Source organism: Colossoma macropomum, unplaced genomic scaffold (assembly GCF_904425465.1).
Source record: "Colossoma macropomum unplaced genomic scaffold, Colossoma_macropomum, whole genome shotgun sequence".
Taxonomy (NCBI): domain Eukaryota; kingdom Metazoa; phylum Chordata; class Actinopteri; order Characiformes; family Serrasalmidae; genus Colossoma; species Colossoma macropomum.
Genome location: NW_023494786.1, coordinates 31734103 through 31753476, shown reverse-complemented (window position 1 = coordinate 31753476; position 19374 = coordinate 31734103). Strand labels below are relative to the sequence as shown.

General features: G+C 39.8%; 1 protein-coding gene across 5 annotated transcripts in view; it reads left to right on the top strand.

Annotated features, from left to right (window-relative positions):
* tep1 (telomerase-associated protein 1) overlaps window positions 1-17794 on the top strand; it is an 81316-nt gene extending 63522 nt beyond the window's left edge. For all 5 annotated transcript variants that reach the window (XM_036565347.1, XM_036565348.1, XM_036565343.1 and 2 more), the window contains 10 exons: window positions 40-119; window positions 1216-1339; window positions 2778-2908; window positions 5092-5213; window positions 7034-7174; window positions 9497-9596; window positions 11859-12031; window positions 14180-14262; window positions 14410-14514; window positions 17227-17794. In XM_036565347.1, coding sequence (XP_036421240.1) covers window positions 40-119; window positions 1216-1339; window positions 2778-2908; window positions 5092-5213; window positions 7034-7174; window positions 9497-9596; window positions 11859-12031; window positions 14180-14204 — 896 coding nt within the window. In that variant the 3' untranslated portion in view covers window positions 14205-14262; window positions 14410-14514; window positions 17227-17794. The remainder of the gene's footprint in view (window positions 1-39; window positions 120-1215; window positions 1340-2777; window positions 2909-5091; window positions 5214-7033; window positions 7175-9496; window positions 9597-11858; window positions 12032-14179; window positions 14263-14409; window positions 14515-17226) is intronic.
* Window positions 17795-19374: the final 1580 nt, after the last annotated feature.

The window sequence follows — 19374 nt, the reverse complement described above, 5'->3', positions numbered from 1 at the left end:
CCAGGTGGTCTCTTTTCTCACCGCTGGTTTCTCACACAGATGGTGATCAGAAGGTGGAGGAGTTAGTGATGGCCACAGCCTCTGAGGACGGAACTGTAAAGCTTTGGCTCCCCCTGCAGGTACACGCCTCACACCACATACTTAAATACAGTAGAATAGAGTTATGAGGGTTAGTGGTTGAAATCTTCCCTCTGAAATGGGACCCTCAAATAAAAAGAGCATCACTTCATTAACAGCTACCAGCGCTGCTCTGTAGGCGACCCTGCCAGTCTGCAGTGACAGCAGAGGAGGGTAAAGTTCAGCTCCTCACTGCTGGGCTTTAGTTACATTTAGGGCATCATATGCCTTCAAAGAGGGGGGCAATTATTTATTATCGCCCACCCCTAATTCTTCAGTGATATGAAGCTGAAGTCAGAGATTCACCAGGTTCTTGTTGGAATTTTCCCGTTCCACCTTAAATGGTGCAGCAGTTACATTCTGGCACTTCAGGTGTCAGAACTGCTGGACTATTTAAGGTGGAACGGGAAATTTAGTTAGTTAGCTACCAAGACATCAGCATATTACTGGTGGTTTTTATGCTTGTTGTAAAGAAAAGGACCATAATTCATTGAAACAACATTAAACTAAGATAATACAGTGGTTATCGTAACTTTTAACTGAGAAAATTCTCACATTTGTGTGTTTCTTTGGTCTCTTGTTCTCCATCTTGCCCGTTTTTCTTTTTTTCTCATATCACTCTGTTTGGAGTCTCTGAAAAACCCCCGTTTGGAGGGTCATGTAGCCCCAACACTTCACCCTACCCCTCTATCTCAACAAGAATCAGGACACCCTACCCCCTAGGAGTGAACGCACAAAACAAAGGGGTAGGACTAAGTGGTAGGGGCGAGTGAAATGGGATTGGGCCTAACTGTAAGTTGCTTTGTAAATAACCTACATTCCTGATGTGGCGTCACACTAAACAGTTACGAGCAGGTGATTGACACATTTTAAAATGAAACACACTCAGTCTTTAGGTGCTATTTACAGTCTTTAGTTGTTGAAGCATCATTCCCAAGTAATGGAAATTATATAGAAATGCCATATTTCAGTTGAAAGATGCCCTCAAACTGAAATGATACACGTCAATATGTATGAAAATATCAGAATATTTGATGAGAACTGATATATACTGATGAATCTCTGCCTTATAAGGTCCATTACCCTCTCTCTCTGTAGGTTCAGCACCGTAGCACTCTGCTTGGCCACAGCGGAGCCATCCAGGCTTTGGTGAGCGGACGAGGCCCGCAGTTCCTCACCGTGTCCGAGGACCACTCCCTCAGAGCATGGAGCGTTCATACAGGTGCAGACCCCTGCTGCAGACACTGAGTGATCTATTGGGCTGTTTTTTTACACTTTTTACACAGTTTTGCACTGAATGCTTTTTGATGAAATTCTCAGTTATATACACTGTCAAAAGTTTGGGGTCATAAAAAGCTACAGGCTACAGCTCTCAGCACCGTCTCTCCATACACCTAACACCAGTGACCATAAAAAGAGTGATCGTATGGATTAGAACCCATAAGAATGTGAAATTATCACTTTGTTTTGTTTTGATATGATTTACTATGCAGCTGACCAACAAGAACCCATTTTCTATTACGTTACCATGGCAACATATCAGAAACTGCGCTTACTAAGATGATAGAAATGAATGGAAAGATACTAATAAAGTAAAAAAAATGAAATAAACATTGCTGACAGACACAAGAACAAAACGTTGGGGTCATAAAAAGGGACAAACTACAGCTCCCAGCTCATGTACAACAAAGTGTAAACCACAGTTTGTTTACTGTTAAGAGCCAGACGACTGACGGTCATCTGACGGTCATCTAATCACTCGCTAATATGAACACACTGAACAAATTATGAGCTGTTGTTTACAAAATGTAATCCAAATAGATTGACGAACTGTTTCACAAACTTACAACGTTTTTATAACAGTTTTCACACTTTATATCATTTTTTTAGGAGCAGAGCTCCATATTTTTACTTAGCATCTCACCAAACACACCACACACTGAACTTTCCAAAATGTGTTTCCCACAGATGCATGGTTTCTTTGACGGTTTGCTGTAATGTAATTTATTAAATCGCTCCTGTCGGAAGAAAACCTCACATCTCCATTTTTGTCCTTTTTCAGTTTTTGACATAAATTGAAAATGCCTGTTGTTCTTTACACGTAATGTTAATTTCATGATGAATGGACCAAAATAAACGGCCCAAAATGACATGGAAAAACGTCTGGTTCCATTGACTTACATTAAAAGTAAGGTGTTTTTTTTCTGCTCCTGTAAAGTTACCATGTTGGAGATACGAGGTTTTGTTCTGACAGCTTTGAAATACAAAGCTGTTTATATCTTTCCATTTTTCTTTGCAAAAAACAAAAGACGCATTGCATCTCCTTGTTGTCTGCACTCATCCGGTGTTTCAACCACCAAAAAAAGTCAAACGAATTCCAGTATGTGCTTTCAACAATAATTTAGAAAACTGTTGAATGTTATTTAGACAAAAACAAAACCTGCTCTTCAAATCAAGGAAGGCACTTTGATGAACGTGAAGCTGAGTGTTGAAGATAAATATACACAAAACATCTGCACAGAGCAGCGTTATGGTAATAAAAACAGAAACAGGAGGAAAATTCACGATTTAAAAAAAGGCTAAGGTGTACCCAAACTTTCGGTGGTCACTGTATTCAGTGTTCATGTTGTTTAAATAAAACGTTCGGTATCTGTTTACAGAGAATCCTCCTCTGCAGGCGGAGTGTGTGAGTGTGGTGTGCTTTGTGGAGTCGGAGGAGCTGCTGGTGTGCGGCTACAGCTCAGGCAGGCTGGAGATTTGGCAGCACACTTCACTGCTTTACTCCAATAAGGTAAACCACAGTGGGCTGCAGGCCTCTTGTTAACCCAGAGGAACATTCTAGTGCTCAAACGCTGTTCTTTGATGACTCAGGAGACATGTGGTTCCCCTAAAGTTGCTCAAGAACATAGCTTTAGACAAAAGGAGATGTCTAAAGAGATGTAAGAGTTCAGTTGCGTGACGTTATCTCAGCAAATCTAAACACACTGTGTGACTTTAAGATCTTTAGTAAGAGGAAAAAAAAGAGTTCAGTTCTCAAGTGTCATCACAACTGGGTTTGATGATTTTGGTGTCAATAAATCTAATGTTTCTCATTATAAGACTGTTGTAAGAATATTATGAGATTATTCCACCTGTTTCTGTACATTCTGTCCATTGGCAGCCAATGAAATAAGACACTTTTATAAGATAAAACTGCTTAAAAACAAGTGAAAAATATCCAGAAATAAGTAAAATAGTCTTATAATATTCTTATAACAGTCTCATAATGGGAAATATTAGATTTATTGACTACATTTAAGATGTTTACATTTGCTAAGATACCATTTTTTGCAGTGAAGACACCAAACATTTGTTCGTTTTTACAATTGACAGTATTACTAATTTTAATTTTACTAGTTAAAATTATTATTAGATATTTTTATAAACTTTATCTATGAGGGACATTGTAGAGGGAGGTGTCATTCTCATAGGAAAGAAAAACTTAAGAGATCTCATGGCCAAAATAAAACCCTTTTAAACTGCTTTTAAATTGTAAAAATGAACAAAAATATGGGGTATTTATTATTGTGTATATATCACTCATTTCATACACTGCAAAAAATGGTATCTTGTCTAGTGAAGTGATCTTAAATCTCGTTTATATATCTAATACTTCCCATTTTGAGATGGTTGTGCACTTATAAGATTATCTAGCTTATCTGTAAACATCTGTAAACATAAGTAAAGTAAAATGATCTCACTACACTGGCAGATTATTTTGCTGGTTTCAAGCACATTTCTTACAACAAGCAACATTATCTGTCAATATAGTGAGATAATTTTACATAATAAAATTACCTAAAACAAGTAAATAATGTCTGGAAATAGGTTAGATGATCTTAAATTAACCTTATAACAATCTCAACAGGAGAAATATTAGATTTATTGACTATATTTAAGATAATTTTACTTGACAAGGGTGGTACTTTTAGCGTGTGGTCATAGCGCCCAAGGGGATGTGCTAGGGAAGCCAGGACACTAGGAGTTCCAGTTTAACGGCCACGCCTTTTATTAGTTCTCTGAACCCAATAATTACGTGCACTATTTACAAGTGATGAGAGTAAAACGAAAGAGAAAAAAAAAGCAAACAAAAACTGAAATATATTTACACAATAAATGAGGCTCAATGCAGCCTTAATACAAGTTATCAGTTCTCTTTTCCTATGAGGAGGTGTGGCCTTGCAGAACTTGTCTGGTGATGGTGACTCGGTCGTAGTCATCATCACAACAAGTTACTCCAGTTGTATTAGTGTATGCAGTATGTTCATAAAAGCAATTCTAAATTGTACCAAACTCATCAAATCATGGTGAAATCTTATGCGAACCGTACACTAGAAAACTACTGAGCATGTTCAGATCTGAGTCTCAGCCCAGTTCACTGTAGAGCTGTATACTCTGACAGATCATCACCCAGAATCTTTAATTAACCTGTAAAATGTGCGGCTACTTTTTCATCTGATATAAAGATTAACACACCAACACGGCAGGCAGCGATTCAGCATTGCTGATTGGTGTTATGAACTGAACCATAAAAAACAAACAAAATAAACCACTGTAACGGAAAGCAGAAAAAAAAGGAAAAAAAACATTGATGATTCTTCAGTAAAGCCATTTTTAAAGTCCTCTGCACATTTCATCACATCACTGTTACACTGAGTGAACCTGAAGTATTAAAGCAGCCAGTTTACGTTCTAAGTTAATGTGATTATCGTATTAAAGTGGAGCAGATTTGCCGTTTTTACAGAGATTTCAGGCTCTCACACGAACATATTCTCTCTCTCTCTCTCTCTCTCTCTCTCTCTCTCTCGCTCTCTCTCGCCCTGTTGTAGGCAAGTATATAATATATATTTCCTCTTTTTGTGATGTCTTTCTGCAGCATATGGCTAAATGTAAACAGTTCTGTTATGTGTGTTTGTGTTTGTGTGTGATCTGCAGGTAAATAATAGCCGTATTCGAGCAGTGACCGGTATGCCGGATAATCAGCTGGCCGTGGGCTGCAGTGACTGTTCTGTGACCGTGTTTAAACTGGAGAGAGACTATGAACGCTGTACTGTTGGGTACGACATGCTAATCCTGTACACAACTTTATTTTTTCTGTCCATCATTCTGTGGCTCAGTGAACAACACTGGCATTTATAGAAATTTAAGAAATCTATGTTTTTATTACAAAAAATACATCAGTTCCTTTGTGCTGCACATTTCTGTGTTGTATTGGCTCTAACACACATGATTCAGGCACTTTGCAAACTTCTGATGAGAAACACTAGAAAGAAAACACAAAGGTGTGCAGAGCATATATGAAAGTAGAATATAAAGGGAAGTATTGTTAATATATCCTGTACAGCGTTCCCCTACCATTAAACAGACTGGACAGCAGGCCAGACCAATGACAGATGTTAGGATGGTACCGGCAGGCTAATGTTTGTTTCCTTAGTTTTTTTTTTTTAATGTGGTATGTGCTCATTTTACAGCCAAAATAAAATGTTTCCATTTTCAAATTTGCACTAAATTTAGATCGCAAGTCCGGAGCAGCTCTGATCATTAATATAACGGTGTGGTAGAGGCAAGCTGGCTTGTGCCAGAGGAGCAGCATCCAGCTCTATTCTCCTAGTGCAGGGGTCGGCAACATACGGCCCCGGAGTGGCATGCGGCTCTTTTACTGTCCAGTTGCGGCTCCACAGCTGAATTAGATTTGTAGGTAAAAATAAAATAATCCTCCTTTACAGTAAAATAAAGCTCTGCTGATCGTTCAACACAGTTTAACAATAAATGGTCTTAAACGCTGGAGTTAATGTAGAACTGCTAATTCAACAGCCTTCAATCCTAAAGGTTGGCGTGCAGACTGCAACAGCAACGTAGACATCAATCTGGCCTAGCTAGTAGCTAACGCAATGGCAAAGAGAAAAATCGAGCCTTGTATGGAATCGAAAGTTGAGAGACCTTTTACTGTTCTACTTTTGCAAGTTTCCTGCTGGAGATGTGAGAAAAGTGGCTATAGCTAAGCTAAAGCTTAAAGCAGAGCAAAGCAAGTCTGTGTTTTCGGTTGTATTTTTAGCCTGTACTGGTACATCAGCACATACTGAGACATATTTACAGTCAAAATGGTAAAATGGACATGAACTGAAATATTACATTGGGGAGGCTTTATTGAAATAGGGTGTTGCACGCCTGGAAAGAGGATAATAAAAGAGCTGAAACTCGATTGTTGTTTTTGACAGTTTGTCAGATGAAGAAACAAGCGAGCTCCTCCTTCTGGATGTTTGCAGACATAATTAGTCAGCTTCCAGTAGCATTCTTGAAAAGCAGATCTATTTCTTACAAGACTTTTCTTTAAGCTTGACACTCCAAAAACTGTTTAATGTTGATTTAAGAAACTGGTAACACTATTGTCTGAAATGTGAACTGATTGTAAATGAATTACTAATCAGTCGATCACAGTTGCATTAAAACGTGATGTATTCATGTACATAGTTAGTTTAATAACTCTATGCAATTATATCACTCTGGTCTCACATGAAGTTACACTTAATTCGTGTATTTTGGTATATTGGGCAGTGTAGACAATATATTTAGTGATACAGTACTGTGCAAAAGTTACACACCGCCCTTCATTTATTTAATTTCCAGTCAAAATGGATTTACGTTATTCATTTTTAGGTGTTTTTCTCTGAGCAGATTAGATAAAAGATAAACCCACTTGCATATAAAAAAGGAAAAAGTTAGAGGAAAACGCGAAAAAACAAGAGTTTCCAAAAGTCAAAAAATAATTAAAAGCTACAGAGACAATGGGACTCCTAACAACCACCTGGAAGACCTGTTAAATTGGTTCTAGATGTAAGTAAGATGATTTTATCATGACGTGTTTTTTTTTTTACAGGTTGTCTGAAATATCATCGTACACGTTGAACAGTAGTGTGAATTTCCTGCTTTACTGCACTGCTCTGCTGGGAGTGTGTGTGGACGCCACCGTCATCGACGTCTTCTCCACAGTGAAAAGGAATCACAGACAACTTGAAAAGTAAAGACACACATTAACAGTCTGGTGTGAACTCGCATCACCCTTTAGCCCCTTAAACTGCAGCTTTATTAGTCAGTTATTGATTATGTAGTTATTACTATTCAGTATTCATTTTTTAAAATGTAATATCTGCGCTGTATTCTGACATTCATATCGGCAGAGGTGTGTAGAGTAGCCTTAATCCATACTCAAGTAAAAGTGCAATAAAGACTGCAGTAAAAGTGAAATAACCAATCAAAAAAAAAACAAACTGAGTAAAAGTACAAAAATAGCAGCTCTAAAAACTTTAGATCTGAGTATCTTAAAGAACTGCAGTGGAACTTATCAATACATCCAGCATCTACCAGCACAGGAACTGCAGATATGGCCCAGCCGATATATCAGTCAGGCCCTGTTATAGATGTTGTCACCAACACAACATAATGAAATTAAACCCAAAAAGTCATCAGGAAGGAAATCAGGAAAAAGTAGATTACTAATATTTTTAGTGTTTGAAAATACTCGAGAGTACACATCGACCAAAACTGCTTATATACCTAACATGGTGGTCACAGGCTGCAAATTATTAGTAGAAAACAAATAAATTTACAAATAAATAATGGGGTCTAGAATGATGAGTGGAGCTTTGGAATACCATATACAGAATATAGTCATATAACAATATCCAGAATATTAGCATCATTTTATACATTTATCTTCGACTAAATGATTCTAATATGAGACATTCTGGTTATTAATTGTTGTATTATTGTATAACCTTTGCTAGCCAGGTGAAAATATGAGTACATGGAACTGAGTAAATGATAAGGAATTAGATTAATTCCATTACAGATTAGAAATAATATGCAAATAAAATAAATGCAAACATCTGAATTTGAATGTTATTGGTTTTTATCTGTATCATACCGTCTGAAACAGAATTCTGAACTTGAAATTAAGGCTGCGTTCACATTACCAGGCTGAAGTGGCACAAATCCGATTTTTTGCCCTAATGTGACTCAGATCTGTTGTTTTCAGGGCTGTGTGGACACAAATCTGATCTTTTCAAATCCGACCTGAGCCACTTCCATATGTGGTCCTTGATCGGATACGTATCTGATTTGTGGTCATGTGACCTTAATGTGACGCTCAGATCGGAATTCATGTGCGTTTTTTCCACGTGCGCCATCATTCAGCGTTACCATGGCAGCAGCGCCGAACAGAAGTTAAAGCCTGTAAACGGTGGAAAAGCAGCTCATCTCACCTTTTTCTCCTTCGTCTCGCTCTAATAATGAAGCTGAGAGCTGATCAGAGTTAATGATCTTCTCAGCGAAGCTCGTTCTGCTCGTTAGTTTGTGCTGATGATGCACGTGATTCATTCACGTGACGTTACTGAGTAGGATGAGCTCATGAGGGTCATTTCAGGACGCCGGTTCGTCACATTAATGACAGATTTGAATCACTTACCTAAACGAGTGTGAACCATCGTGTCAGAGAGATCGGATCTGAGCAAAAAATCGGATTTGAGCAGTGAGGCTTGTAATGTGAACGTAGCTTAAGATGTGTAAGAAAGCAGTGTGCACAGCTGTGATACTATAATAGTTTCTGGAGTTATCAGACTGAATATTTTTTCAAAACTGAATTTCAGACGTTCGTTATCAACCATCTTGCTCTCTTACAAACCAGTTTCAGTTCTGAGTTCGGTTTCAGATTGTATGACACAGATTCAAATGAATTACACTCTAGTTCAGATTTTTCATTTTAATTGAAAAGTTCTAATGCCATGAATCTGATAAAATATTACTACACTGCAAGAAATGCTTGAGATTATAAACGTCTTAAGTGTGGTCAATAAATCTACTATTTCTCATTATGAGTCTGTCGTAAGAATATTGTGAGATTATTTAACTTATTTCTAGACATTTTTACTTGTTTTTAAGCAGTTTTATCTTATAAAAGTGTCTTATTTCATTGGCAGATCATGTTCCTTGTTTTAATCATTATTTCTTGAAATGAGCAAAATTATCTTCATTGTAGTAAGTAAACTAATCTGCCAATGGAATAAGACACTTTCACCAGATAAAATCACTTAAAACCAGTAAAAATGTACAGAAACAGGTGGAATAATCTTATAATATTCTTACAACAGACTCATAATGAGGGATATTAGATTTATGGACGACATTTAAGAAGTTTTCACTTGTTATTATATTATTTTTGGCAGTGTAGTTACTCTCCACCTCTGTATGTTGAGTCCGTTGTTTAGGACTTTAAGTGGAAAGGGTCATTTCTGTGTGTGTTGATGTGGTTCTGCACTCAACCTCTGCGTTTCTGTGGTTTCAGCTTCAGACACACCACGCGAGTTTTGGGACTTTACAAGAACGATGAACAAGGCCTGTGGCTGCTGGGAGAGGAACAGAACAACATCAAGATTTCCTTTGTGGTCAGGGCACACATTTTAAACCTTTCTATTACTGTAGAATTATCAGGCTGTCTTGTTCTTTTTTGGGTGTGTCTAAGTTCAGGGAAGACCTCTGGTGTTTATCAGAAGGTGTGAATTGTTGCCTCGTGTTGGATAAAGAAGGAATTTAAGCATCAAAGGCTGGACGGAAGGTTAAAGTGACCGGAAATATATGTGCATTTATGCTGTAGTGGAAACCAAGGCAGCAACTACAACATGATGGTGGGACGGAGTCTTTGTTGGCCTGAAGACACATCTTCAGTAAACTGAAGGAATTGCGCTGTTATCTAGTACAAATTAACTCATCTAGTGAAACTGACTCGTTTAAACCATGCAGTTCCGCGACGGTCTGTAACGAGGGGGGTTTATTTGACTATATTAACTAAAATATCACAGTCGACTTCCATTCTGCCAGTGAAACGGCCACTAGGGGGCCTGAAGAAGGAGGTTAACATTGTGATCTCAGTTTGTTACTCAGTGCAATTCGACTCGAGCAGGGTCGGTTCTGCAGACCGTAGAACCACAAAGATGACCAGAACACAGTGGTAGCACACCGACCTCCAACTTTTTTGAAAAGTGTTCTATATAGCAGTCAAAAGTGTTCCTCTATTATGATGTCAGGCTTGTTACAATAGGAGAACCTTTTTTGGTGCTACATAGAACCCTTTTCAAAAAGGTCCGATATAGAACCATCTACAGCACATTCTCAGCGCACAGCACTTTCACCATGCAAAGGAACATGTAAAGAGTTCTTTGAGTGTTTATGGTTCTATATAGAACCAGTAAAGGGTTCTTTGCATTGTGAAAGCGTTCTACAGATTGATGGAGAATGTGCTGTGGATGGTTCTATATATGACCTTTTTGAAAAGGGTTCTTCTATTGTTATGATGTCAGGCTTGTTACAATAGAAGAACCTTTTTGGTACTATATAGAACCCCTTTCAAAAAAGTTCTATATAAAACGATATACAGCACATTCTCAGTGCACAACGGTGCGAAGGAACATGCAAAGGGTTCTTTGAGTATTCATACTTCGATATAGAACCATTAAAAGGTTCTGTGCATCGTGAAATGTTCTTTAGATTGATGAAGAAAGTGCTGTAAATGGTTCTATATAGCAGTCAAATGGGTTGTTCTATTGTTACGATGTCAGGCTTGTTACAATAAAAGAACCCTTTTGGGAGCTATATAGAACCCTTTTCACAAATGTTCTATATTGAACCATAAACAGCACATTCTCAGCACACAACACTTTCACCATGCAAAGAAACCTTTAGTCATGCAAATGGTTCTTTGAGGTTTCATGGTTCTATATAGAACCATTGAAGGATTCTTTGCATTGTGAAAGTGTTCTTCAGATTGATGGACTGTGGATGGTTCTATATAGAACCTTTTTTGAAAAGGGTTCTATATAGCACCAAAAAGTGTTCTTCTCTTGTTCTGATTTCAGGCTTGGTACAATAGAAGAACCCATTTTAGTGCTGTGTAGACCCCTTTTCAAAACAGTTCTATGTAGAACCATCTACAGCACATTCTCAGCACACAACACTTTCACTATGCAAAGAGCCCTTCAGTCATGCAAAGGGTTCTTTGAGTATTCATGGTTCAATATAGAAACATTAAAGGGTTCTTTGCATCATGAAACGTTCTTTAGGTTGACGGAGAATGTCCTGTATATGGTTCTATATAGAACTTTTTTGAAAAGGGTTCTATATAGCACCAAAAGGGTTCTTCTCTTGTTACAATGTCAGGCTTGGTATAATAGAAGAACACTTTTTGGTGCTATGCAGAACCCTTTTCAAAAAGGTTCTAAATAGAACCATCTATAGCACATTCTCAGCACACAACACTTTCACGATGCAAATAACCATGCAAAAGGTTCTTTGAGTGTTCATGGTTCTATATAGAACCATTTTCTTTACTAAAGAACCCCTGAAGAAGGTCTTTTTAAGTGTGTAGGAGTGTAAAAACGTAATTACAGACGTCTTCATGTTAAACTAATCCAATCTGAATAGGGCTCAGCAGACTGTCTGTGAAACAGCAGTGAGCAGTTTGCTGCTTAAAGCAAAGGAGATTATGACAGATTCAGAGCTGATGATGTGTCAGATGGTCAGAGAACAGGCTGAGTCATCATGGTCATCACCCTCCTCATCATATCAGTCTAATTATAACCCCTAATTAGCGCTCACTCTAATAGGCTTCTGGGTGTTTGGTGAGTAACTGTGTTTTGCCTGTGCTCCTCCAGCTGTGTGCAGGCCCTCATTTCTCGCTGAGCTCCTGTGATCAGAGTGTGACAATGGGAGGGGAGGACAGGGCACAGTGCAGAAGAAGAAGGAGAACAACAGGAGGCGGAGAAAGAGTCCGAGAAAAGTTCAGAGAAGAAGTCTTTCAGCATCACAGCTGCTGCCATGGACAACGGTACTCAGTTCAGTGATCTGACTCATCTTATCTGTGTTAAGCAACCAAATACTTACATAGACTTTACACTGCAGTGTCCTTCAAGTGTTTCCATAGTGATATGGTTACGTTCTAGACGTGTCTCAGAAACTACTGCACTGCATCCAACACAGTCTCTAAAAGGTTAGGAGATGATTTAATCATGAGAGCTGAAAAAAATCCTAACAGTGTGACCTTTTACCAGCGTGTTAAGTTAACAATGGACTTTAATTTTAGATATTTTTTTTACAAAATTGATGTGTTCTTTTAAAAATGCTACTTTTAATTCCAGCCGGATTGGCTGTGTCTGTATTTTTGTCCCCTGACACTCTCCGTATTTAGACTCCTTGCACTTGAATCCATTTAATAATAATAATAGTTATTTAATAATAATAATAAAGGCAGCATGAAGCTTCTTTTACACCCCATGTGTCAACGCCTGTATCTGATTACATTCCCTATCGGAAAGTTTAAGTCCGTTCTGATCATGTTCGTCACGTCATAGTGAAAGTTTATACTGTTCAACATGGCGGAGCAGAAACTGGTCTGCAGAGGAGACGAAGTTTACGCTCTGATCTTTAAAAGACGGCAGTGGGACGGACGCCCAGCTTATGTGTCTCAGAACACGACGTCTTCCTCTCGGCCTTCTTTAATAAGGACACGTGAAGGACGTTTTCCTGAGTCTGACTTCATTTTAAAGTAATTAAAAACACAAGCACTGCTCACTGCTGCTCATCTCACTCTGACCGGACTCACGTGATGCTGGTTGTCATGGTAACATCTACACTAAGAGGTTCTTTGGATCGGATTACTTGTAGTAAGCATGAGATTTTCCATCAGATTATTGAGTAGAGTCAGCAGATGAACACACAATCTTAATCTACAACCGGAATGTATTCAGTCAGATTGGCAAACAGCCAGTGATTTTGAAGGTTCATGGAGGTACAAATGCAGAAGAGAGCCAGTTAGCTGATGTTGCTGCTTGGAAACTGAATATCATGTGTGTATTTATTAGCCTCTACACGAGCGGCACATCAGTAGAATTGTTTCAGAGAACTTGTAGAGAGGAGAATTCCCACTCTGTAACGTCTTCCATGTTTCTCAAACACTAGAGGGCGCTCCTGAGTGAGTCCAAAATGAATGGGTTGATATGGAGCACTCGAGTGAAATCATAGTTTATAAATTCTTAAACATTTTTAAGATAAAAGAATACATTCATTTCCTGAACACAGAACAGCATAAAACATTTTAACACTACTGTTATATTTTTAAAAGCTTTAAACTCGAGTTATATGAGTTTAAAACGGTCTCTTGTACGTTCATGACATCTGTGAGCGCAAACAGCCAATGAGCTGCTCCGCTCGCCAACCAATCAGCACTCAGTAGCAGTAATGCCAGCCAGTCAGCACTCAGTAGCAATAATGCTAACCAATCAGCTTTCAGTAGCAGTAATGTTCGCATTCTGCTGCCCAAAACCTGTTTACTGAAGAAAAAAGGAAACATACAGGTGAGTTTTCTTTGTTTTTTTTAGTGAGACTCATCCTTCTGCTTTCTAAAATTAAATGAAAGTTCTGGGTGAGAAACTATTTTAACTCTTCATTTTTAGCTGTTGAGCTCCATTTACTCCCATTCATTGAGGACTTGCTCGCGGGCGCCCTCTGCTGTTTAGCAATCATGTTTTTGATATAATGGGGGAAATAGGAAGAGGCCAGACTCCTTATAAACCGGCTCTGTTTGTTTGTGCTGTTGGAGACTCCCAGTGGTCATGTGAGATTTGTGTAATGTATGCTGGGTACTGTAGTGAGAGAACGCTGATGGGCGAATCGCAAAAAGCGTAGAAAATGGTGAACTGTGAATAAGGCTGAAAGGTGCAGTGCTGTGCTGCAGTGTATTATGGCCAATAACATGCTGAATGTCTGAATGCTAATCTCAAATAGATTTGCTCCTGCAGTTTCCTTACATACAGAAAAGACAGGCAGGTTCAACACACCAAGTTTGTCTCAGTAAGAAGTTCCTGTCTAGATCCCTGGAGAACCACAGTATTCCTCACTCTGCAGTACCGAGCTGAGTGTACGGCTCAGAACTGTTTCCTGTGGAGATTATTAAGCTTGCTGTCCTCTTTGTCTGCAGAGTTTATCGTGTGTGGAGACTGTAAGGGGAACATGTGGTTCAACCGGGTTCATAGCACAGCGAGATGGAGTCCAAGAAGACCAGTAAGTGTTCCCCAAACTGCTGTTAAAGGCATAGATTGCCCTAAATACTATATTTACACAGTGAGCCATGCTTACGAGAAAAACCCGACTTCTTGCCCCTTTTTTGTGATTAATATGACTGATAACAGTGATCTCTGACCCCTTTAGGCTCACAGTGACCGAATCAGCGTGTTGCGTTTGACGGACAGCACCATCATCTCCGCCTCTCATGACAGCACCGTCAAACTGTGGGACAGAAACACCCAGAAACAGGTGATTTAATTTCTCTGTGTTTTCTTTATCCACTCAGCTCGTCATACTAATAATTGTGATATTTAATCAAATAATTATTTATACAATGTAGAAGTCTACAATACAAAATGCACTGCAAAAAATAATATCTTAGCAATTAAAAGCTTCTTAAATGTAGTCAATAAATCTAAATTTCTCATTATGAGACTGTCGTAAGAAGATTATTCCTCCGGTTTGTGTACATTTTTACTTGTTTTAAGTGATTTTATCCAGCAGAATTTCATCCTCCTCCTCCGATGCAGATGCCAAATGTGTTGAAGGAGGTGAGTTGTCCTCCATTTTTGACTGTAGACTGGCGTTCGGGTTCGACTCTGTGTTCGTTTTCGTTTCACAGTCCAACCAAATCCCAATGGATAAAATCATGTCTCGCCCACGATTGTCTCCCACTCGAATATCCTGTTTCACTCTGAACTACGTCAGGTTAAAAAAATGCATCCTAATTTATGATTCATATTGACTTTAAAACCTTCAACTAGAAAACGTAAACTAGAAACCGGAAGTGATTTTTTGAGTTATCACATTTTCAATTTTTTTGGAGCAACAAGACATAATTAAATCAAATTTAATCACGTTTACTGTCTGATCAAATTTACACAGGTGCAAAGGTGAATGAATATATATATATATATATATATATGTGTGTGTGTGTGTGTGTGTGTGTGTGTGTGTATATATATATATATATATATATATATATACACACACATATATAATATATGTATATATGTGTATATATATACATATGTATATATATTCACTTACCTTTGCACCTGTGTACATTTGATGAGATGTGATCTGATTTGATTTGATTTAATTATGTCTTGTTGCTCCAATGTGTATATATACACATATATATACACCAGTATTGCACCATTCCAATATACAGCTTCATAACAGTAACATAGGTTATGAAATAAAGGCTACATCTTCCAGATTATACAAGATACGGATAGATGTACAAGATGTCAAACTATATGTGCAGGTATAGATTAAGCAAAAATATCAAATATAAATAATATACAGTAGTGATTTATTTGTAGGAATTTTATTAAAAATTGTGTCATGAGATTTGAAATATGAGGATATGAATATCAATGGATGAATTCTGGATATTAATTTTATTAGGCATTTATTCTTTAATTAGGCCTTCATTCTTGATTTATTCATAACTTTATTTTAGATATTTTAGCGGTAATTTTATTAATTTATTAATTTTTCATATGAAAATTTCATTTTCATAACCAACCGTTATGAAACCAATTACAGCTACATGTTTGTCATTCTGGACATTCTGAAATTCTTTTTTCTGTAATTTTGAACAATTTCCTACGAAATATTTGAAATCTGAACTAGCGTCAAACATTGTACGTTTGAATTTTTTTATTATTGCTTTATTTACATCATTTGAAAATGGCAGCTGCTCTTTACACGGCGAGCATTTCATGCTGAATGGACCAATGACTGTTGTCAGGTTAATGTACATTAAGTGAAGAACATTTTTTCCTTCTCCTGTAAAGTTACTGTACAGGTTACACAGGAAGGACGCTGGAGGCAGGGGCTGAGGGTCGCAGCACTCATTATACCTCTATTAACAAACGAACAAATGAAACCCTGGTCACTTTTCAGTGGCGTCAAAGCTGGACTTTTCAGTCCTTTTTCTTCCAACACAAGCTTTTCAGCTCCTCGGTCTGTTCGGCTGCTCGTCCCTCTCCTCCTCTCTGTTCCCTGCCTGCTCTTTTTAAAGGCACCTGAGCCAAGAGGGACAAAGAGCTCATTGCTCCGCCTCCCCGTCACTGCCCTCACTGCCCCCACACAGCTGTAGTCCAGCGGCTTTGCTGCAGAACAGGAGGCAGGGCCTGGGCGGCGGAGTTTGTGACTCGTGTCCCACCTTCATGCCTCTTGTGGCTGTCGTCATCCCCCCTCTCTGGTGGCTGATGTCCTCCTCCCGCCGTCGCTCACGTCCCTCGCGATGTTCAGGGTTCAGGCCGCGCCTTCCCGCGCCCTTTTGGCTGTCATTGGAGGATGGGTGCGGGGTACTTTAACCCAAAACCCAGCTCAGGCCGGCGACCTGGCCTGAGTGGACATCCCCCAGGGAAAGACCAATCACAGGGTTGGCAGGTGGGAGAACACAACCATTGTTTGGGCCGGGACTTGGCAATGACTGGGCAGGTCACCGACTTGGAGGCTACCGGCCAGTCTGGAGGTGCGGAGGTCGTCAAGTCTGGAAAGGAAGTGTCGGCACCATACATAGGCGGGGCCTCACCAACGCCTCCAGGTGCAGGGAGGGGAGGTGGAGGGGAAGGGATGTGAACTCTGAGCCCTCTCAGAGTGGAGATGGGAGGGCAGAGAAGGTGCGCTCCATGCCTTCTCAGAGCGGGGATGGGAGGGGAAAGAATGGGAACTCGGAACCCTCTCTGAGCGAGGAGGGGAGGGGGGAAGGAAGGCTCCTGTCCTCCTGGGAGCAGGGACTGGAGGCATGGGGTTGAGAGGGGGGGCTTCTGCCCCCATGCACACTGAGGGTCACCATCAGGAGGTATAAGGCCGTATGACAGTAATATGAATCTGCAGCATTTTGGTTTTACATGATTTAAACAGTGATTTTCTGTCATATGAATCGCACTGTGGAGTATTTTAGTAAAGAGTCAGTGTCGTTCTCACTGTGTGCTTCTCCAGGTGGGCCTGTTCGTGTGCGCCGCTCCAGTGGAGGTGATGGAGCTGGACCCAGCTGACCCCTGTAGGCTGGTGTGTGGTGACGCTTTGGGCCAGCTCTACTTCCTGTCCTGGAGAGGATAATGAACAGCTCATTACCCCAACTATCCAATCAGAATCCAAACTTCATCTTCATTTTGTTTTAGCTCTCCAAAATATGGGTGGTGGAGCTGAACACTACGGCGATGTTTAAACTCTCATGTGTCTGGGGTCACTACAGCACCTTATGTCATGTTATATTAAAGAAATATTTTTGATCATGTAATGCTTGAAAATACCTTGATGCACTAATGATGATGCATGCATGATTACAGTTATATTAAAGCATTTAGAGGATCCTCTTCGCTGTTCTCAAAGCAATTAATTAAAGAAAATTCTAAAGTGGTGATAGTTTTTGTTTGCTTGGTTTCCAAATAGCTCTAAAATTGTTTGTGCCTCTATGAGCTAATAGGTTTTGTTAAAATGAATTGGTTTAGTTGGTTTTGTCTGCTTTTATTTTGATATCAAATAAATGATGGTGTGTTGAGGTGAACGTGCGTGCTTTCATTTGGATCTAACGTGTGTAACATTTGCTTAACTGAAGGATTGAGTGAACAGTTTATTAGTGTTTAGCTGTGCCACAGTGCAGAATCATCTTTGTCCGGTCACAGGCTGTGTGCCTTTCCTTACAACTTGCTCTTTCTTCCTCTTTTTAGTCGTTGCTTAATAACGATCAAGCTAAAACTGGTACAGGGCTCCCGAGTGGCGCAACCGTCTAAGCGTTCCTATCATCAGGAGATCGCGAGTTCGATCCCTGGTGATGTTACAGCCGTCCGTAGCCGGGAGTCCAAGAGAGCACAATTGGCCTCGCTCTCTCTGGGTGGGTAGGATGGTCCCTCCTTCTCCCCCCATCACTCAACGCGATGCTAGTCAGTGCAGGCGTCTGTTAGCTGACCTAACAGATCTGGCGGTTGGCGCTTTCCTCCGAGCGCGTTCGGCTGTCCAGTGACGTTGCGTGAGCGGCAGCTCGAAAAGAAGCGGTGGTTGGCTTCACAGGTCTCGGAGGAAGCCTGTGTTAGCCTTCACCCTCCTAGCGTTGATAGTATCGTGTGATTGGGGGAGTCCTAACTAGCGGGTGGAACTGGAGACGACTAAATTGGGGAGAAAATCGGGTAAAAAAAAAAACTGGTACAGTTGCAGTAACGTTAAGTGATGAAGGGAAAACAACATTCACACAGCCATAAAACAAGAAAAAGTACCTCATCAAATTATTGCCAGATTAAGAAATTAAGAAATGCATTCTCTCTACAGGATGCAGAAAAGTTAGTTCATGCATTTATTACCTCAAGGCTGGATCACTGTAATGCCCAGCTGGCTGAATATTCCAGCAAAAGCCTCAACAAGCCATAGCTAGTCCAGAACGCTGCAGCCAGAGTCTCACTAGAACCAGAAAGTTTGACCATATCAGCCCAGTTTCATCAACCCTGCTTAAATTTTGCATTGATTACAAAATTCTCTTACTGACCTATAAAGCTCTAAACGGCCCCTCAGTACCTGAATGAACTTCTCTCATACTATGAACCATCACGCCTACTTAGATCACAAGGTGCTGCTCACTATTAGTACCTAGAACTAATAAAGCTACATCGGGGGGGAGAGCGTTTTCATACTAAGCCCCCCAGCTTTGAAATAATCTTCCAGTCAGTGTTCGGGACTCAGACACAGCCTCAGTCTTTAAGTCTAGGCTAAAAACTGACAAGTTTAGTCTTTGGCTTTGGTAATTAGTTTTCCCTGTTAGATAAAAGGTGCTTCCCTGATCATAGATCATGGTAAAGGTGCTGTTCAGTCACGTCTGCACTGCCTCACGCGCTCACTCAGGTTTGTTGACGGTGGAGCGGAGGAGCGGCGACACCTCAGGGAGCCTCATGTCTCTGTTACCTTCTGGCTCTCCCTCTTAGTAAGGCTGTAACAGCTCGACCTGCCGGAGTCTCTACTTCACTCTGCTTAACACTGTAATCTGTAATCAGTCTGTATTAACAGAACTAACTGTCTATGTTTTTCTTTGCCGAGTTGAACAGCTGCCCATCCTGTGCGTCTGATGCTGTTGCATCATCTGCCCTTATCTGGTACCCA